Below are 22858 nucleotides of genomic sequence, written 5' to 3'. Positions count from 1 at the left end.
GGGCTTTTGGGAGAAAAAGGAAAAATAAAATCTTTAGGAAAAAAAATGGGGGCTGGTTCTTTTGGATAGACGTAATTATTTTGTGTCCAAATACAAAATACAGACTGTCCTTGACTTATGATGCTCTGACATACGATTTTTCAACTTTACAATAGGGTAAAAGCAACACACATTCAGTAGAAACCATACTTCGAATTTTGAATTTTGATCTTTTCTTGGGCTAGCAATATGTTGTATGATACTCAGGTCGTGATGCTGGGCAGCAGCAACCCCTGAAGCTACCAGTCAGCCACGCAATCATAAGGGTAAACCAACCAATACTATCTCTGTTTTTCACTTTCAGTACAGTATTGAATAAATTACATGAGATATTCAACACTTTATTATAAAGTAGTCTTTGCGTTAGATGATTTTGCCCAACTGTAGGCTAATGTAAGTGTTCTGAGCACATTTAAAGTAGGCTAGGCTAAGCTATGATGTTTGGTAGGTTAGGTGTATTAAATGCATTTTTGACATGATATTTTCTGCTTACAATGGGTCTATCAGGATGTAACACCATCTTGAGGATGATCTGTACAATACAATACAAATACAATAAATAGAGCAATTAATAAATAGAGTAAATAGAGTAACTAAACCAGTGGGGGAAATCTTTAAATGCCACTTTAAATTAAAATAAATAAAAGCTTAGTTGATATGGGTTTCTTTTAATAGGTCTGAATGGACAGATGAGTTAAACACATACAGAGTGGAAGCAGCTTGGAAATTGTCACAGTGGGATTTGGTGGAAAACTATTTGGCAGCAGGTAAAGTTACTTCTTAAAATATAAGCAGTTTTAATATGCAATAAAAATTCACACTTAAGTAGTTAAGCAACATTCATAATTAATCTCTCAGCTTATTTTATGATTGCCTTGTTCAGTTGTTCAAAGTAGAATGAAACTATCTGTTCAGTATTTCTGCTGACCGTATTGCCAAATGAAATAAAGCTTGATCTTGGACCCAGCTACCATAGCATTCCTTGACTCTTAATTTGTTTTTCAGATGGGAAATCCACAACATGGAGCGTCAGACTGGGACAGCTATTATTATCAGCCAAAAAAAGAGATGCCACAGCTTTTTATGACACATTGAAACTAGTGAGAGCAGAACAAATTGTACCTCTTTCAGCTGCAAGCTTTGAAAGAGGCTCTTACCAACGAGGATATGAATATATTGTGAGGTATTGAAATTTCCATTTATATATTCCTGGTTCATAAGTGTCATTTGACAGGCTTGGAATTTTTTGATTAGTAAATAACTAATGGTATGTTTGGTGTCATGCATAGCTACTCAGAATGGCTTTTTCATTCTTTTACCTCACAATTAGCCTATAATTTTATAAAAGTGTTTTAACATATGTCCTTTTAATTGGAAAGGTAATTATGACTTCTAAAAAATAACAAAAATATCATATATTTGTCCTATTGTTAAGTCATAGTTTATTTTCTACACAACTAACCTAAATAATCTAGACATCTACTGTGCCAGGCACATTGGTGCTTAGTACTTGTTAGTTCCCTTTCTTCTCATTTAGAAATGCATTTGACATCTTGCCTCCCTCAAATCCCCCAAAAAAATACAGGCATTACCATTACTAGAAAGGAATATTAAGTTTTAGAGATAAGGAAGAAAATGATGGAAAACATTTTAGGTGTGTTCATTCACCTGAAGAAAATAATAAAAGTTGTAATTGAGCTATAATAAGTTAAAAAGGTAAGTAAGTAATTTTTTTTTAAGTTAGAAGAATTTACTATATTTTTTATCAGCCCATTCGGTAATAGCTTAATGAGACCAGAGATTGGACCACTGAGATTTATTCTGTTCTGTAGCTACTCAGCTGCATCCTTGAACACTGAATCATAGACACTGACAACTATACATGGGGAAGAAGCTAGTGTGGATGTATCATGAGTGTTTCCATCACTCTTAGGAAAAAAAAATTAAAATTGTAGTCATGTCACAATTTTTTACTGACATCTGCTATGCCAGACCCTCATACAGTAGCACCAGCAATATATGCAAATATTTATGTTGATTTATAATGAATCCATATTTTCTTTTCATATAAATGATAAAGTTTAATTTTCATACATTTGAATTTAGTTTTATGTACCCTTCTCCAATTTAATTAATAGGAATTTGGGGATCATAGCAAAGCATTAAATATTTAAATCAACATAAATTGCAATTTTTTTATACCCGATTTGAAAAGGTGTAAGCATGACAGTTTATATACCAAGAATGTACATTGGTTAAAGTTCTTCCAAAGAAAACGGCACATTTCAGATTCTTCATGGCTAAAAATCCATGCTTTATGTATCAGATTAATAAGGCTGAATATGATAACATTTTTAACATAGGTTCTATCTGTCTTCAGATTACACATGTTGTGTGAGTTGGAGCATAGCATCAAACCACTTTTTCAACAGTGTCCAGGTGACAGTTCTCAAGAAGATTCTCTAAACTGGGTAGCTCGACTAGAAATGACCCAGAATTCCTACAGAGCCAAGGAGCCCATTTTGGCTCTCCGGAGAGCTTTATTAAGCCTCAACAAAAGGTATTTCACAGTTTATTTTTCATGTCAGTTGTCATGAATTTAGTATTATATTTGCATATTATTTGCGAGTATTTATTTTTCATAATTTTCCCTCTGAATATGTATTTTTCTATTTTCGGTTGTCAAGACTACACTATGTAGTTGAAATGAACCTAGAACTTAAGAATTACTTTCATATGCTATGTCTTTTTAATGTTAAAAACATATCTGGGGGCAGTACAGATATAATAAGGTCTTCATAGACTTGTAATCAATAAAAATGGAGCACTCTAAGAAAACTAAAGTTAGTCTTTTAACAAATTCATCTTCTTTGATTCCTTTGAAATAGTATATTGAGAAGGTTCCATGTTGGGAAGAGATATTTTAACGAAGTTGTTGAATACACTTAAAAATGCTCTTTACTCCCTGTTTTGTCACATTTCTTTAGACCAGATTACAATGAAATGGTTGGAGAATGCTGGCTACAGAGTGCCAGAGTAGCTAGAAAGGCTGGTCACCACCAGACAGCCTACAATGCTCTCCTTAATGCTGGAGAATCACGACTTGCTGAACTCTATGTGGAAAGGGCAAAGTGGCTGTGGTCCAAGGTACTGGCCAAGCGAATTTCATCATATATTTATTTTGTCATGGATTATGTACTTCCTACAAAGGCCTGACTGCGAGACAATCCCTAATCTAAATTCAGAACCTTCTTTTTCTGTCATCTTTCTTCATCATTTGTCTACCATAATCTGGAAAATAACTGTTCCCTCTATCCTGAAGACCACAAATATGTTTCCATTTCAAGACCAAAAGTACCCTTCTTTCAGGTTTCATGTGTCTTCATTGGTTTTTTTTGAGGAAAGTGACCAATTTTTACTTTGTTTTTGCCTTCTATATGTATATAGGGTGCATGTAGTAAGCACTCAAAAATATTTGTTAAACGAGTATAACAGTATCTTTAGTTAGATACTTGGCAGATAATTAATTTTGTGTGGACTTGCCAGTATTACTGTCAAGATTCACTTCTAATCTAGCCTGTCAGGAAGGGCTTAGCATCAGAACAAAAGTCCCCAGCAATTCTCAAATTAAAGCTACAGTAATGAGAAAGGAGCTTTTTAAAATCTGAATTATTTGCAAAGCTTATGCCCCAGATTTAAATGGCTGTTACTTACATATCTCCTCATGCTTGCCACCAGTCTAGAGTTAGTAATAGGCATAGCATATTCTCAAATTGACACTTAGCAACTACAGTTGGTGCCATCTGTGATTGCACCAACTTTTGGTGGCTGAGAAAGGACGGGGAAGGAGATGTTTCCTGGACGGGAGGTAAAAGTAATCATTCAGCGTGCGTTAGTCGGTACCCGGTCATTTTCTGAGCTAGCGCTAGTCTGTGTATTGTAATACCTAAATTCAGTGTGTTAAAAATGCAGTTCGTCATCTAATATTCAATACCTGTTTCTCCTCCCATGTTCTTCACTTTTCTAAGTAGAACTCTCACATTCTTTCATCTAAGACAAATCTGGGCATCATCTTAAACTTCCTGTCCCTCACTTTTGACATCCAGTTGGAGATTAAATATACCTTAGAAATACCTTTTGAATCCTCTCCCTTGTACTTCTCTCTGCTGCTTTCATTGATGCTGGTAGTATTTACAGCCTCTAACAATATTAACAACCTTTTTTGGGTCTCACCACTTCTCTGTGTACATTACTGCAGTCTGTGATCGTTCTAAAATGCACATTGAATCTTGTTGCTCTTCTCATTAAAATCCTTCAGAATATTCTTCATGTCTTTAGGATTAAATCTGAACTCTAGAAAGTACACAAGGCCCTTTCTGCTCAAGTCCTACCCTACCTCTTCAGTTTCATTTGTCACTATCCCACAAATCCTTTAGGGCTTCAGCTAAAACCAAACTACTTGCATTTCTCCCAATTAAAAGTATTATTCCTTCTACCAAGAATGTTCTTCACTGAATTCTCTGCCAGGAAAATTTCTATTCATTTTTTAAGACCTAATTCAGATTTTCCTCATTTGCTAACCTTTCCTGACTCCTGGTCTCCTCCATTTTCCTGTATTTTCAGGTAGATTTAGGTGACTCCCTTCTCTTTCCTCCATAAAACACGTGTATATTCCTCTATTAATAGCACTTAGTACGTTGTGTTGTTATTTTACATAGTCTATTTCATCACTTGACTATGAACTTTTTTAAGCCAGAGATTTTGATTTATTCATGTTTCTTGATCACTAATCATCTACGTTTATCTTCAGTGCTCTGTATACTTTGATTGAATGAGTAAATAAATGAATGAATTTGAGAGTTCTACATGAAATGGACTCTTGCTTCCTTTTTAGGATTTTACTTTCATAGGAGGGAAATGAGAGGTAAACATTACAAATAGATTTATACATAAAATATCTAATGAATTTTAAATCTTAATTTTATTTGTTTTTCAGAAAATTGAAATAGTTCTTAAATTAAAAGGCTTGTTGTTGCCTTTTTTCTCTTAGGGTGATGTTCATCAGGCACTAATTGTTCTTCAAAAGGGTGTTGAATTATGTTTTTCTGAAAATAAAACCCCAACTGAGAGTAAGAACATGTTAATCCATGGTCGAGCTATGCTACTAGTAGGCCGATTTATGGAAGAAACAGCCAACTTTGAAAGCAATGCAGTTATGAAAAAATATAAGGCAAGTATATGTTTAATGCAGTTTCAGTTAGAAACTCACTCTTTTTTTTAATTTCAAAAATGGATAAAATGATTTTAAAGGCCATGTGGAAGAACACATGTATAAAGATAGCCAGGAAACTTTTTTGGACAATTTAGTGAGCATAACATAAATGTATAGCTGGAAGAATTATCATAAATACACTCATGAAACCAGCACCCAGGTCAAGTAGGATTTTATTAGCTCTGTACAACCCACCGTATCACCCTCCTCCTCAAAGTTTACCACATCCTAGCCCGAAAATTTTTGAATAAACACAATGTATACCTTTGTTACTTGGTATTAAACTTTACATAGATGGGGTTATAAGAGAGATACTTCTCAGTATCTTCACACCATAAACAAAAATAAACTTGGGGTAGATTGTAGTTCTAACTGTGAAAGGCAAAATAATAAAGTTCTCAAAATATAATATAGGAGAGTATGTTCAAGCCAAGAGGTGAGTCAGGGCTTTCTTAAACAGATCAAAAATACCAACCTTAAAAGAAGTGTTTGAGGGCAGGCCTTGTGGCCAAGTGGTTAAGTTCACATGCTCTACTTCGGCATCCCAGGGTTTCGCTGGATCGGATCCTGGGCACAGACCTAGCACCACTCATCAAGCCATGCTGAGGCAGCCTCCCACATAGTAGAACTCAAAGGACCTACAATTAGAATATACAACTATGTACTGGGGGGCTTTGGGGAGAAGAAGAGGGAAAAAAAGATTGGCAACAGATGCTAACTCTGGTGCCAGTCTTTAAAAAAAATAAGAAATGGTTGATAAATTTGACTAAATTAAAATTATAAAGTTCTGTTCATCAAAAGATACTATGAAGAATATAGAGGCAAGCCACAGATGACAAGATAATTGCAATACATAAATGATAACAGGCTTACATCCAGAATATGATAAGAACTCTTAAAAGTCAATAAGAACTCTTAAAAGGCAATAAGAAAAATAAATTAAATTTTAAAATTGGATAGAAGGGGGCCAGCCCTGTGGAGCAGCGGTTAAGTTCACACGTTCTGCTTTGGCAGCCTGGGGTCCACTAGTTCGGATCCCGGGTGCAGACATGGCACCACTCATCAAGCCATGCTGTGTTAGGCGTCCCACATATAAAATAGAGGAAGGTGGGCATGGATGTTAGCTCAGGGCCAGTCTTCCTCAGAAAAAAGAGGAGGATTGGCAGCAGATGTTAGCTCAGGGCTGATCTTCCTTAAAAAAATTAAATAAAATAAAATTGGATAGAAGACTTCATTGAAGTAAATATATAAATGACCCCAAAAAAGACAAAAGAAAACATGTTCCATGTACTAGACAGGGATAGATGAAAATTAAAAGCATTATGAGGTAATACTGTATATCTACCAGAATGGCTAAAATTTAAAAGATAGACAATTCCAAATGTTACAAAGTCTCTAGAGCATTTAGACTCTCATACAGTGCTGTTGGAAGTATAAATTGGTACAATCATTTTGGAAAACAGTTTGGCAGTTTCTTTTTTTTTTAAAGATTTTATTTTTCCTTTTTCTCCCCAAAGCCCCCCGGTACATAGTTGTATATTTTTAGTTGTGGGTCCTTCTAGTTGTAGCATGTGAGACGCCACCTCAGCATGGCCTGATGAGTGGTGCCATGTCCACGCCCAGGATCCGAACTGGCCAAACCCTGGGCTGCCAAAGCGGAGCACTCGAACTTAACCACTCAGCCACGGGGCCGGCCCCAGCAGTTTCTATTAAAGGTGATAATACTATGACCCGGCCACTTTACCAATACTCAACATGTTTCCATAGGACATGTACATAAATATACCAACATTGTTTGTAGATTGTAAACTTGAAGTAACTCAAATGTCAATCAGTTATAGAATAAATTGTAGCATATTTTTATAATGGAATACTGTATATAGCAATGAAAACCAACAAACCAAAATTATATGCAACAGTTTGGACTGATCTCATGAACATAATGCTGAATGAAAAAAGCCAGATACAAAATAATACATGTGGTATGATTCCATTTATATAAAGTTCAAAAATGGGTGAAACAAAATTATTGTATTAGAACTGGAGATAGTGGTTGTCTTAGTACATTTGGGCTGCTATAACAAACTTACCATATTCTGCTTGGCTTAAACAACAAACATTTCTTACAGTTCTTGAGGCTGGGAAGTCCGAGATCGGGGTGCTTGGGGACTCAGTATCTGATGAGGGTCTGCTTCCTGGTCCATAGACTGCAATCTTCTCATTATAACCTCACTTGGCAGAAAGGGTGAGGGAGCTCTCTGGGGTCTTTTTTTACAAGGGCACTAATCCCATTCATGAGGGCTCCACCCTCATGACCTAATCACCTCCCAAAGGCCCCATCTCCAAATACCATCACACTGGAGATTAGGTCTCAACATAGGAATTTTGTGGAGAAGGGGGACAATGACACAAACATTCAGTCTCTAGTAGTGATTATTTTGGGGGAAAAGGAATGGAGTAGTGATTGGGAAGGTGAATGAGGGGATCGTGTTTCTGGAGTTGTTGTATGGGTATGATCACTTTGTGGTAATTGATGGAGCTGTACATATAAGATTTATATATTTTTCTGTATGTAAAGTTTATTTTCCAAAATTTTTAAAACCAGAAAGGAAGGAAGGAGGGAGAGAGGAAGGAAGGAACATGGAAAGATGATAAAACCAGATTGAAAAATATCTTTTTGAAAGAAATTTTAATTAGTATTTTCCTTCATTCACTTTGCATCTATGACTAAATGGGAGAGGCACACTACCAGCTTCACACCTGTGGCTGTTTAGGCGTGTGAATCCACCATCTCTTCTACTCATCTAGTCATGCCATTCTCTCCTCTATCCGCAGGCAGGTTTGCATCTGTAGGGTATCAGGATTAGATTCAGAGGAAACTCAAGATCTCATTTAAGGTTCCTTGTCTAAATTGTGTTCTCAAACTTGATTAGATAAGAATGGAACTTCAGGGGCCGGCTCCCTGGCCAAGTGGTTAAGTTCGAGCACTGTGCTGCGGTGGTCCAGAGTTCGGATCCTAGGCGCGGACATGGCACCGCTTGTCAGGCCACGTTGAGGCGGTGTCCCACATCCCACAACTAGAAGGACCTGCAACTAAGATATACAACTGTGTACAGGGTGGGGTTTGGGGAGATAAAGCAGGAAAAAAAAAAAAAAAGATTGGCAACAGTTGTTAGCCCAGGTGCCAATCCTTAAAAAAAAAAGGAAGATTGGCAACAGTTGTTAGCCCAGGTGCCAATCTTTAAAAAGAAAAAAAAGAATGGAACTTCATTTTTTTAAAAAAACTTTTTCAGTCAGCCATTCTATGTATTTTTTCCATCACATTTAAAATAATATTATTACAAAATTAGTGGGGTAGGCCCAATGACATAGTGGTTAAGCCCAGGGTTTGCAGGTTCGGATCTCGGGTGCGGACCTGTACACTGCTCATCGAGCCGTGCTGTGGCAGCAGTACACACACAAGCTAGAGGAAGACTGGAACAGTTGTTAGCTCAGGGCCAATCTTCCTCACACACACACAAATTAGTAAACCACACAAATAGTTAAAGGGCAGGGAAGGGGAGAGGAAATGACAAAGGAGACTGAGTAGGAGTGGGCCAGAAAGAAAAATTTTGAAAGATTGTGACCCCATGGAAGCCAAGGGAAGAAAGGTTTCAAGGAGGAAATGGCGTGGACAACAGAAACAGATGCTGAAGAGAGTTCAGATGAGCTCAGAATTGGAAAATATCTCTTGGATTTAAGGTGCTGCTTTAGGGGAGTGGTGATGACTGAAGCCAGAAAGAAATAGGTTTGAAGAATGAATGAGAGGTGGAGAATTCTTTTTAGAAGCCTGATTATGAATGAGTTGAAAGAGAGGGCAGTAACCTGTGAGAGATCTTAGAGAAAAATAAGATATCTAATTATTTTAAACTGTATTTTTATGCTTTTAAAGTCCTATCCTCTTCAGAGATTTGATATTACGTCTCCTTTCTTTGAGGTTTTTTTTTAACGAAAACATACATAAACACACATACATAAAATAATTTAATCAATCTGAAAATTGTTTTGATGTATCATATAAAGTGGCGATGTAAATGGAGTTTTCTTTCCCTATAGCTAAGTATCATGAACTGTTGTCCACTGGACAACCGCCAGAACCGACCATCCATCCTGCAAAAGCCTTTGTAAGAAAGTAGCTATTATTTATTCTCATCCAAGAGAGTCAGTCTCCCTTTCACTTTGCTCTGCCTAGATATGGGTCTCATACTTTTGATCCCTAGTCATCTATTCATATTTCACTTCCCAGCATAGCGTGGGGTTTTCTTAGTGAGTATCCTGTGTTTTTTACAGGATGTGACCTTGTTCCTGCCAGAGTGGGAGGATGGGCATTTCTACCTTGCCAAGTACTATGACAAATTGATGCCCATGGTCACAGACAACAAAATGGAAAAGCAAGGTGATCTCATTCGGTATATAGTCCTTCATTTCGGAAGGTGAGTGTAAGAACTGCATGTTTGCTGATTAAATATGTCAAGGTGACTGTTGATATTGAACTGTTATCACAAATCTTTGCAAGTTCAGGATGTTTTTTACTTTAGCACTGATTCAGCCTATCACTTTAGATGAGATGTAATTTTTTATTACAATTTTTTTCTTTTTAAAAATAACTATTTCAGTGGAATAAGTAATATAAGCATATATTTTTTTAAAAATTCAGTAGTACCAAGAGTATACAGTGAGATGAAAATTACGTGTTCTTCCTGTTCCAGACCCTTGTCGTTTGAGTCTCCTCCCTAGAATTCCAGAAGATCATAAATCTAATATATTTAATGGTTGTGTTTAATTGCCAATGGAATGTTTCCTTCCAGCCCATTCTGCCAAGAAGTAGTGTGTATGAAAATGGTTTTAACATTAGATTTGTAGAAAGAGCTTATCTCTTAAATTAGATAATAGGTAAAATGTAACAATTTTATATATGTAACAATTTTATATATATAAAATATAACAATATTTATATATGAGTAAAATATAACAATTTTATGTAGCATATATTTTATATATACTATAGGCAAATAGTATGTTGTCTCATGCCTACTGTTTATGTTTTCACAAATTATTAATTCCTAAGAAGTAATAATGACATTCCACTTATTCTTCTTCCCGTATTCATGTACCATTGCTTTACAGTGAAGGATAACTTACTTCAGAGCAATAAGTCTATTTAAAGTTGCTGTTAGGTATTTTGACTTCTCAGTTCAGTATTCTCAGGAATCAAAGCAATATTTGTTTATCATTGGTGTTAGGATGGCAAGATTTGGCCAAGCATTTCTTCCGAAAATGAAATTCAAGTTTTATAAAATCCAAACTAAATTTTCTTTATTAATGATTATCAATGGCTTGTTATTGAGGTAGAATGCCCTGTGTATTAACATTTTGAAGTGAAAGCATAGGCAGAAGACAGTTATTAAATGCAGTTTTCTTTTTTAAAATGAGTAATAACTTTCATTTGCTCTGTAGTCTTAGCATATGTCATGTGCATTGGTATATAGAATTTATTTAATACATTTCTGCTAAAACAAGGAGTTATTTAGAGTCCTTGATGTGTATAAAACTGTTAGGTATAGTGTGAGATTTTTAAAAGTACAGTTTAGGAAAGTAAGGCTATTTTAGAATATATCCGCTGTATTTAAAATAAAACATTTGGATGCTTAAAGGAGTAAACTTAGCCATTGAGACTTACTTATCCTCTGAGTGATTCAACTACTGTGTTATTACTGATTAAGTGTCAGTGTTTGCCTTCAAGGAGCTACAGTCCAATTAGATAGAGAAACTGTAAATACACAGGATGTTTCAATAATGGTACATAATAGAATGTGTGATCAGATATCAAAGTAAATGGTATAAATATCAGAAAGATCTTTTTTGGTACTACCAAGCTACCAAAAATGAACCAAACGTGTCCAAAAGTCATGGATTTTGGGCAAATCTGAAGTCAAAACTCAAGCCACTGGCTTCATGATTTCAAAAGTATACATCTTTGTACTGCATTGCTACAGAAGTCTGGTAGACCTCATGAAAAGGTAGGATTTGGAAGATAATTAAATTCAAAAAGGAGAGGACATTACTAATTTTTCACAGATTTGGCAGAGAAACAGAGTTGAGTGGTTTGTTCGGAGGATAGTAAGGAAATTGGACTTGATGAAAGATGTATGCTGGTGAGTAGCAAGAGACCAAGATTGGAAAGTTAGAAAGAACAAGATTGTGAATATTTGAATCCCAGGCAAAGTTGTTCATATAGCCTTGATCTATAGGTTCTTGATGCCTGTTTTTGAACAGGGGGAGATCATGGTAAAGTTAGAATTTTAGGAATGTTAGTCTGGCATTTATTGAAGGGAAGAAATCTGGAATTAGGGTGAGTAAGTTATTATAATTTCCCAGAAATGGAGTGATTGAGCCTGACCTAGACTTATGGCCATGGAATGCAAGTAAAGGCACAGATCCTCAGGACAATTTGAAAGAAGTGTTGACAAGACTCTGACTAGGTCACAACTTGTATTATTTTTGGTATAGGCAATATAGAGCTTGGTGAGGAACATAGTAAGAAAAAAAAAGGAGAGAGAGGAGTTGAAGCTGCTAGGAAAAAATACGATACCATAGTTTTTGTCAGAAAACTATATTTTACTCAAGTAGTAGTTTAAAGTCTTTACATTTTAATTCATATAACATAAAAAAGAATACTCCTGTAGTCACCTCTTATCCTCAGGGGATATGTTTCAAGACCCCCAGTAGATGCCTGAAAATGCGGATGGTACCAAACCCTATATATACTATGTTTTTTCCTATACGTACATACCTGTGATAAAGTTTAATTTATCAGTTAGGCACAGTAAGAAATTAACAACAATAGCTAATAATAAAATAGAACAGTTATAACAATATACTCTAATAAAAGTTACCATAGATCTTAGCAACCTCAACATAATTTTTTTTCTTATTAATTCTAGAACCTTTACCTTTTCACTTAAAGGAAATACTTCACACTTTCTCTTTGGCGTATCTGAATTGCCAGCATCTCTACTCTTGCCCTTGAGACCATTATTAAGTAAAATAAGGGTTCCTTGAACACAAGCACTGTGATACCCTGACAGTCAATGTGATAACCCAAATGGCTACTAAGTGACTAATGGCAGGTAACATATACAGCATAGATACACCAGACAAAGGGATGATTTACATCCTGGTTGGGACAGAGCGGGATGGCACGAAATTTCATCACACTACTCAGACTAGCCTGCAGTTTAAAACTTATGAATTGCTTATTTCTGGAATTTTCCATTAAATATTTTTAGACCACGGTTGACCTCAGGTAACTGTAACCACGGAAAGCGAAACTTCAGATAAGGGGGGACTACTGTATGTTAATAGTATCTTTCTGTGTAATTGCAGATCTCTGCAGTACGGAAATCAATTTATATATCAATCTATGCCACGAATGTTATCACTATGGCTTGATTTTGGTGCTAAGGCGTACGAATGGGAAAAAGGTATAATTTTGTATGTGATAATTTTAAGGAACTAAGAAGGTTTATAATTTGAGTATAAAGTCAGATTTGGCTTGACAGTCTAACATTAAAAGCTAGGAATGAATTTGACAATTAAAATTTTATAAAAGCGTGAGCAAGAAACTAAATGTTAAGAAGAAGGGAAAGTATAAACATAGACTTTTTAAGTAGTTACAGCTCAGGGCCTATAAGTGAAAATCTGCTCATTCCTTGATGAACCTAACATGTATTGAAAGATATTAGTTTAAGCCAAATAACTTTCCATAAAAATTACAGTGGATTGTGGCTTGTTCTGTTTGTTTCTAGTGAAAATTTAAAGCCCTTGAGTTTCTCAATGGCCCTAAGTATGTTTTCCCACTTGGACAAAGAAAACTATCTTTTCACAAATTGGCAAATTATCTAGCTTTGAAAATAGGAATAACGTATATCTTAAAGCTGTTTTTAGGACAAAATTTTTCTTCTGTGAAGTGAACTGATAGACTATGTTGTTCTTTACTATTTTTTTAACTTTGATTTTTTTCTCCAGCTAGCCGCTCTGATCGTGTACAAATGAGAAATGATTTAGCTAAAATAAACAAAGTTATCACAGAGCACACAAATCACTTAGCTCCATATCAGTTTTTGACTGCTTTTTCACAATTGATCTCCCGAATATGTCATTCTCATGATGAAGTTTTTGTTGTCTTGATGGAAATTATAGCCAAAGTATTTCTGGCCTATCCTCAACAAGCAATGTGGATGATGACAGCTGTGTCAAAGGTAATACATTAATCACAACAGTGTCATTTTCCATTTTATATGGCATTGATAATTTAATGCTAATATGCAGATACAAGTTCCAAGGTTTCACTCTTATATTAGATGTGTAGCAAAACATAAATTTTAAATACTTAAAAAAGAGAAATTATAACATTATGTCTCTTTTAAAATTCAGAAATATTTACCATATTAAAGGAAGTGACTAGTATGTTTAAGATCAATGAATTCAGCATGAGTTTTCTTTATGAAAACTAGTAAACTGTTAGTGCTTGGTGTAAAACAGTAACCTGTTTTTTCCAAGTGTTTAATCCAAAGTACTTGAACTATTAATACTAGAAAAATATTATTGCATTAATGGGAATTTACAAGCTGGTAAATATATTTAATTAACAAATATTTTAGAGGATTTAGAAAATATACAGAGATATAAAAAAGATTAAAATTCTCTCTACTATTCATTAATTTCTTTTTTTTGAGGAAGATTAGCCCTGAGCTAACATCCACTGCCAATCCTCCTCTTTTTGTTGAGGAAGAATGGCCGTGAGCTAAGATCCATGCCCATCTTCCTCTTTACTTTATATGTGGGACATCTGTCACAGCGTGGCTTGATCAGCAGCGCATAGGTCCGCGCCTGAGATCTGAACTGGCGAACCCCAGGCCGCTGAAGTGGAGCGTGTGAACTTAACTGATATGCCACCAGGCTGGCCCCCATTCATTAATACTTTGATATATTTTTGTACGTTACTGTTCTATGCATATTTTAACCCTAATTTGGATTACACAGACATGTAATTTCATATTTTCCGCTTACGATTATCATGTTATTAAATATTCCGTGAAGACACAATTGTAATAATTATATAAAATTTTATAGTAGTTAGCCATCTAAAATTTATTTAACTATTGCTGTTCATTAAGGTTCTTTCCATTTCTTTGCTGTTGTAATACATCTAGACACATCTATATTCTCATTTCTGATGATTTCTTCAGGGTAGATCCTAAGAGGGGAATTCATCAAATCATAGGATAGCAGCATTTTTATGACTATTGGTAGTATTGCCAAATTGATTTCTAGAAAATTTGTATCAGTGTAAACTCTCGTCATGAATACTTAAGTTGATTTTTGTCAATCAAAAGTTTTGTTGTCTCTTAAAAATCTTGTATAAAATTCCATTTAACTTTTTTTTGTGACAGTCTTCTTATCCCATGCGTGTGAACAGATGCAAGGAAATTCTAAACAAAGCTATTCATATGAAGAAATCCTTAGAAAAGTTTGTCGGAGATGCAACTCGCCTAACAGATAAGCTTCTAGAATTGTGCAATAAACCGGTACTCTCGTAAATCTTACTACTTATAGACCAGTGTTGGATAATTTTATACAAAACTTTATATGATTTTAGCTGGTTTTCTTTCATTTGATTAATGAAAATAAAATTCTAACATATGTTGGTATACATGTATATCAAAAGTTATCAAATTGTATCCTTTAAATATGTGCAGTTTATCTTAATAAACCTGTTTTTTAAATTTCTAACATACGTCCCTCTCTGAAATCCTCTAAATTTCTAAAAGTTTTTCGTAATATAAATTCTTCTGAGAGTATATTATACATATTAATTACAAATAATTTTAAGTAGAAGATATTAAATAAGCCTTAAAAATGTAAGTCTATAAAACACTCATTTAAAGTTGTCTCTGTGATTGTTTTCTGTCATATCTTTAAACTTTTAAAACTTATGTACATTAGCCTACATACATGAGAGGAAAGAATTTTGGAGTTTTTGTTTTCTTTCTTTCGGTACATATTTCATTTCCTACCAGGGGGCAAGCACTGTGCTGAGGGAAACAAAGATGAATAAGACATGTTCTCCTGCCTTCAAGCGCTCATAGTCTCCTAGGGAGCTAAGCAAATGGTTATCATCTGTGTAATAACCACTTTTTTCAGTAGACTTATGGCTAGAATAGGGACATACAAGAGTAATCTACTGTTTTACCTAGGGAATTAGAGGGAACAAAGCCATAAAGAATGTGTGGGAAAGGTAAAAGTGGGGATGAGGTAGCGATAAGGAGGGAGAGGGAGACTCTTTATAAGGTAAATAGCTAGATTTCACTTTGCACATATTCACTCTATTAACTGTCTACAGATGAGAAAATACAGAGTATCCTGCTTCTCACCTTCCCTTCATCAAAAAAATCTTGAAAGAGTAATCTGTTTTTGGTATCTGCATTAATCCCATTTCACCTCTGATGCAGTTGACATTATCAGTGACAGTATTAAGATAATGGCCAACGTTTATTAAACACTGGCACTTTTCTAAGTGATTTACATGTACAAGTTTCCAGTTCTTCATCTAAACCTTTTTGGCTAGCTACATGTAGGAATTCAAAGTTTGTCAGATTTTTAAAGGTAATACAGTCCATATACTTTATATTAATACCACTGAGAGTCATCTGGTAGAGTATCCTGTAATCAGATACGTAATTATTTCTGCAGTGAAACATATTAATCTTCGCACCAAGGGAAAAGTTCAGGTATTTTGCTGCCAAATGAGATGTGGTATAAAAAACAAGTTTGATTTCCAGAGCTCTTTGGAGTTTGTAATGTCTGATAATAAATTGTAGGCCCCTATTATCTCCTTTAGTCATTTAACAGTCCTATGATGTAGGTCCTATTACTGACGAGGTAAAAGAGCACAGAGGGATTAAGGTGAGATGAGGTATAAAAATACTTAGAAAACTACAGATAGCTAAACCATTGTAATTAAGATATAGTAGAAGGGAAATTTTTGTTTTGGGCAAAATTAAGGGTTAATGGTTCTGTAAATCAAGGTAAACAGAGAAATTAAAATGTACTGTTTTTTCTCCCCAGGTGGATGGAAGTAGTTCCACATTAAGCATGAGCACTCACTTTAAAATGCTTAAAAAGCTGGTAGAAGAAGCAACATTTAGTGAAATCCTCATTCCTTTACAGTCAGTCATGATACCTACTCTTCCATCAATTCCGGGTGCCCATGCTAACCATGATCCATTTCCTGGGCACTGGGCTTATATTGCAAGCTTTGATGATACGGTAAACTTCAGTTTTACATAACTGTAATTACGTTTTTAAAATTTAGTTAAGTTAAAATTTTAAAATTAAGTTCAAAAGTGTTTTTCTCAGAGACTAAGTGAATTTTATTTGCAAAGAAAAAAATAATTGGAAATATGGAAAAGTAAAACTCTTATACTCCTGGGACAAAATTAAGTGACAAAAATCCCATGTTCTGCCACAACTAGAAGGACCCACAACTAAGAATATACAACTATGTACTGGGGGGCTTTGGGGAGAAAAAGCAAAAAAAATAAAATCTTTAAAAAAAAATTGCACCTTAAAAATAATAGAGTTTAGGAAAACAGACCAGTCCAATGCATCTTTGTAATCAAAGCACCAAAAAAAAAAAGAGAAAAAAAAAATAAGGACTTGTCCCTGGAGAGCTAATTCAGATGGCCCAGGTGGATAGCTCAGCATTGCTTAAAGCTGCCGTCATGGATATTAAAAATAAGCAAAAAAAAAAAAAAAAAATCCCATGTTCAGCCTACTATTTTGATTTTTCAGAAGATCATATTGTTGTAGCATGACTGTAATCTTGATTTTCTTTACAATTTGATTTTTCCCTATTCTTCTTTTGTCCTACAAATGGAGAACAAAATGTAACTTTTTGTTTGTATTTTGGGAGGAAGTGAAATTCAGTTAGGACAAGCTTGATTCTTGATTTTGAAGTATGATATATGACTATTTTAAAGAAATGGTAATAGAGCACTTCTAAGTAAATACTTTTCAAAACTCTATATTCCAATACTTCCATGGCTGAAAACGTTTGTTTAACTGCTTCAGAGCCAGTTACAAAACCAATGAAATCATTCTTATTACTTATCGTCGTGCTTTGTTTTTTTGTTGTTGTTGTTATTGTTGCTTTTGAGGAAGATTGGCTCTGAGCTAACTACTGCCAATCCTCCTCTTTTTGCTGAGGAAGACTGGCCCTGAGCTAACATCCATGCCCATTTTCCTCTGCTTTATGCATGGGACACCTACCACAGCATGGTGTTTGCAAAGTGGTGCCATGTCTGCACCTGGGATCTGAACAGGTGAACCCCGGCCCGCCAAGAAGCGGAACATGCGCACTTAACCGCTGTGCCACTGGGCCAGCCCCCATGCTTTGTTTTTAACTTAAGAATAGTATTCAGCTTATTTACTCACCTCATCAGGTAGACTTGATTTTGGAGGAGTTTTTTTCAAAAATCAAGTTACCTTCAATTGATAAACATTTCTTACCATTAAAAACATTTAAAAACAGTGTTTCAGGCTCTGAAAAAGGGTACTAAAAAACTGTTTCAAAAATCTTTTAAACATTATGACTGCTTTAAGGGGCTGCCTAAATTTGGATGTGTATGTACTTATATTGCTGATAAAATAATCCTTTACTTCATAGCCGTCCCTAATGGGTGAAAATGTGTCTATACTCATGGGCAACCATTCTTATCATAGATAATTAAGATAAAAGAAGTTGTTAAAATAAAAAATTTGCTGCATAATGTGGGCTATTATATTATTTTTCTTTTTATTATGTTATGTAACACAGCATTTATATCATATATAGAAATTTAAACAAAGAATTTTTTACCTTAATTTGTATATAACTTATCTTTTAGGTGGAAATTCTTGCTTCTCTTCAGAAACCAAAGAAGATCTCTTTAAAAGGATCAGATGGAAAGTTCTACATCATGATGTGTAAGCCAAAAGATGATCTGAGAAAGGATTGTAGACTAATGGAATTCAATTCCTTGATTAATAAGGTTTGGAGATGGTTTGCTTTTATTTTAGAATTACTATCACTGTGATATGGGTTTTTCAGTATGCAAATAGATCGCTCTTAAAAAGGAGGGTGAAAGAGGTAAAAGGGCACGTGTGTACAATAATGGATGGCAATTAGACTTTGAGTAGTAAACACGACGTAGTCTATTCAGAAATCAAAATATAATAATGTATACCTGAGCTTACATAATGTAAAAGAAAAAAGAGGGAATGAAATGTACCACCTTTCATTTCATTTTCAGTTAATTTTGGAGGGGAGGATAAAATATGCATAACATAAAATTTACCAACTTAACCATTTTTAACTGCCCACTTCAGTTAAGTGGCATTAAGTACAGTCACATTGTTGTGCAACCATCACCACCATCACTCTCCAGAACTTTTTCATCTTCCCACACTGAAACTCTGTATCCATTAAACAATAACTCCCTATTCCCCATGCCCCCAGGCTATGGTAACCACCATTCTGCTTTCTCTCTCTATAAATTTGACTACTCTAGATAGCTCGTATAAGTGCCACATTTTGTTTATCCATTCACCCATCACTGGACACTTGAGTTGCTTCCACCTTTTGGGTATCGTGAATAATGCTGCTATGAACAGAGGTATACAAATATCTATTCAGGTCCTTGCTTTCAGTCTTTTGAGTATGTACCCAGAAGTGGAATGCTGGTTTCACTTAATTTTTTAAAAATAAGATACTTTTAGCATGTTGAAAAAAATGTATAAGACATATTAAAGAGGTAAAATGTTTTTATTTAATGTTTACATTATCTATAATATACTTTTTCTATCAGATTTATTTATATTTTTTGTTTTAGTTCTAGAAAAAAATTAGGTTCTATGTTTACCAACATGCTGTTTAAAGGTGATCATTAGTAATTTTTTCATTTCTATTGGTAAGTGCTTGATTTTTACCAGAGATGCTCTGAGAAATTTCATTAAATGGTTATTATAAATGTATGGGCTTAGGTATTTTGAATTATTCTGTAGCCAGGTATTTATAAATGCATGGGATCTGTTTTTTCCATTGGTGAAAATTAAACCATATTGTGGAAAGATGAAACCTTACTATTTTTCTGTAAGCTTTTTGTCCCTTCTTTCCATCCCCTCCCCACATTTCACTGGTACCTCTATTATTAGCAGGAAAAGTTATGGACCTTTAACATAGAAAAGATATAGCAGCAGATGAGTTCATTTTTTAAAAAAGGACAATTATGATTTACACTTAGTTTAACTAAAAAAAATTAAAAAATTAATACCACATTAAAAACCCATTTCAAAGGCAATGTGAAGGGAAGGAATATTTTTTATTTAAAACATTGTTTCATAAATGGTAACTTAATTTACTGACTCTTAAATCAGTAGTATGTTCGTCCCGAAGCTCCCTGAGTGTTTTTCTGGTTGGGAGTATGAAATGGCCTGGCTTTTATTTATAAATTTATCTTAATTAGCTTTGTTACTGATTAAGTTATTTCATTACTGTTCCCCCACATTAACGTGGTCAAATAAAATAGCCTGATGGTGAAAAACTACAGTCTTACTATGCTAGTCTAGAAAGCCACATACTGATTTTTACATGTGATTCTCATGCCATATTGTTTTGTTCACATTTATGTAGCATACTTATTCCCAGAGTTTAAAATGTGTTTTTCATCAGTAATTGCAGTTTTGAATTGAACAGGTTACAATTTTAGATGTGTGCTTAGTTTATTTCACATCGTTCCAGAATTAAACAAAATACTATTTATCCTTACCTAATATATTTCAGGATTAATCAGATGAGATATGAAAAGCTTTCTTCTGCTAGGAGATAATTTTTCAAGTGAAGCTGTAATGTTAATCTGCAAGAGTAAGAAATATATTTTGGAGATATCATAAAACTCATACTCTTTTGTTCATGCATTTTTGAGATAATCAAAATTAAACAGTAGTCTCTGTGCCTAAGTACTTAGTGTTTCAGTAATATCTTGAAAGCAATAAAAAATAAGAGAGTATTTTGTCATTGTCAAATATACAACTATAATATTTTTGAACACAGTATTGTCACATTCATAGTGAATAATTAAAAAGAAGGACTCTAATGATTTGGAAGACATCTTTAATGATTTGGAAGTATATTAGGGATGCTCTCATAGTAGTTTCCTGCACTACCATTATGAGGAATTATTCATCTACTTCATAGTAATCTTTCATTGACGAAATTGCTATAAAATGAACAATCTCTAGATATATTTCACATACCGTTTAGAAATTTTTAATTTTTAAGTTTATGTGTGTGTTTTTTTAACAGTGCTTAAGAAAAGATGCAGAATCTCGTAGAAGAGAACTTCATATCCGAACATACGCAGTTATTCCACTGAATGATGAATGTGGGATTATTGAATGGGTTAACAACACTGCTGGTTTGAGACCTATTCTGACCAAACTATATAAGGAAAAGGGTACTAAAATTAATTCTTACAATATGAGTATATAATATAGGTATAATAACTACTAACACATATAATATGGGTATAATTGTTATTAACGTATGTCATTGTATATTTTTTTGGTATAAGCCGTAGTGAAACTTTTAGGTCAAATGAGATTCTATATACAGCAGTACTTAAGTGTTTTCCTTCCTTTCTTATGCATTTTTTTTTCACTTATTTTAAAGATTTTATTTTTCCTTTTTCTCCCCAAAACCCCCCGTACATGCTTGTGTATTTTTAGTTGTGGGTCCTTCTATCTGTGGCATGTGGGACACCGCCTCAGCATGGCTTGATGAGTGGTGCCATGTCCGTGCCCAGGATCCGGACTGGCGAAACCCTGGGCAGCCGAAGCAAAGCTCGCGAACTTAACCACTTGGCCACGGGGCTGGCCCCCCCCCCTTATGTTTTGGTTCCTTTTCTATCTTCATCTCTAAAGAATTTGAGGTAGCTTACAAAAGTGTATTTGAAATTTGTTTTTCACAGAGTTATTGGTTAGCAATTCTGAAATTACTTTTTGTATATACTAGACTTTAGCAAATAAGTAAATATATTGTAGCTAATGAGAGCTAATTTTTCACTATCAGCGAAAGAAAAGGGAATTTAGCTAGAATGAAACTTCTGCTTCCCCAGATGATTTGCATTGTATAAGATTAGCTTAAGAATCAGGTATACTATGAATCTTATAGGCTAGCCCTCACAGAGTAAATTATTTCAGAGCACCGTTGTAGGTTTCTTAGTAATAATTCAATGTGGACCTATACTACATGCTGACTAACAACAAGATCACTATAATTTTAATGAGGCCTGCAGCATTTTTACAATTGCATGGGCACTATTCACGTTAGGTTTATTCTGAGTGGTATCTTCTGGAGTCGATTCCACAACATTGGTTTTGGTTGACATTAATTATCATCAAGAGGCTTCACTTTGGATAAGTATTAAGGTAATGTGTTTATTGTTTTATTATAGTGTCAAGATAAATTTACTTATGAATAATTGAAAATTTTCCATTTATTATTGCTTTTGATAAGCAGTTGGAATAAAAGAAGATGTTTCCTGTCCTATTTGAACAAAAAAATTGCACCTTTTCTTATTTGGCTTGTGTAATTAATAGAAATCACTCTACCTTGCAGGAGTTTATATGACAGGGAAAGAACTTCGCCAGTGTATGCTACCAAAGGCGGCAGCTTTGTCTGAAAAACTCAAAGTATTCCGAGAATTTCTCCTACCTAGGCATCCTCCTGTTTTTCATGAGTGGTTTCTGAGAACATTCCCTGATCCTACATCATGGTAAGTTACCAAAAATATAATACATTATTATGGTTGGATTTTAAAAAATGTTTTAGATTTATGTTGCCTCATATGACATAAGGATATTTGATAGGCTTTGTGTTTCTTTCAGGTACAGTAGCAGATCAGCATACTGCCGTTCCACTGCAGTTATGTCAATGGTTGGTTATATCCTGGGCCTTGGAGACCGTCATGGTGAAAACATCCTCTTTGATTCTTTGACTGGTGAATGTGTACATGTGGATTTCAACTGTCTCTTTAATAAGGTATGTGATGTGACTTACTCTAGTTAATTGTATATTTTCTACTGATTTCCCTTCATCAACAGCTGTTCTTCATAGACATATGCCTTGGTAGCAATTATGGTCACAGCTGAGTCACACTGAGAGTTTGTTGACTGGTTTTGATCAGTGGATCCCATAGCCCTCAGTAAAGCAACTTAGGATAGAGAGAACTCAGAAGATTGATGTAGTAAAACCAGCACTGAACTTGGAAGTCCAAAAGCATGTGTTCAAGTTCTAACTCAGTTAGTTCTTACTTGTATGAACATGGGCAGATCAGTTCATTTTACTGAGATTCAGTTTTACAGAGACAGAGTAGTTTAATGTGATTATTTCCAAACCTGGCAGCA

At 34.6% G+C, this 22858-nt stretch overlaps 1 protein-coding gene across 5 annotated transcripts in view; it reads left to right on the top strand.

Moving 5' to 3' along the window:
* The window catches only part of ATR (ATR serine/threonine kinase), a 108903-nt gene that overhangs the window by 75539 nt on the left and 10506 nt on the right, over positions 1-22858 (top strand). For 3 of the 5 annotated variants that reach the window (XM_023621043.2, XM_023621046.2, XM_023621044.2), the window contains exons 31-44: positions 715-806; positions 1045-1222; positions 2420-2599; positions 3027-3186; positions 5090-5269; positions 9641-9783; positions 12737-12834; positions 13379-13611; positions 14806-14940; positions 16481-16681; positions 18301-18444; positions 20757-20907; positions 22071-22227; positions 22340-22493. In XM_023621043.2, coding sequence (XP_023476811.1) covers positions 715-806; positions 1045-1222; positions 2420-2599; positions 3027-3186; positions 5090-5269; positions 9641-9783; positions 12737-12834; positions 13379-13611; positions 14806-14940; positions 16481-16681; positions 18301-18444; positions 20757-20907; positions 22071-22227; positions 22340-22493 — 2206 coding nt within the window. The remainder of the gene's footprint in view (positions 1-714; positions 807-1044; positions 1223-2419; positions 2600-3026; positions 3187-5089; positions 5270-9640; positions 9784-12736; positions 12835-13378; positions 13612-14805; positions 14941-16480; positions 16682-18300; positions 18445-20756; positions 20908-22070; positions 22228-22339; positions 22494-22858) is intronic. The other 2 variants (XR_002800810.2, XR_011427048.1) reach the window with 1 other exon arrangement.

The sequence above is a fragment of the Equus caballus genome, chromosome 16, assembly GCF_041296265.1.
Source record: "Equus caballus isolate H_3958 breed thoroughbred chromosome 16, TB-T2T, whole genome shotgun sequence".
Classification (NCBI taxonomy): domain Eukaryota; kingdom Metazoa; phylum Chordata; class Mammalia; order Perissodactyla; family Equidae; genus Equus; species Equus caballus.
The sequence above is the reverse complement of the archived record's forward strand: the minus strand, read 5'-3'. Positions and strand labels throughout refer to the sequence as shown.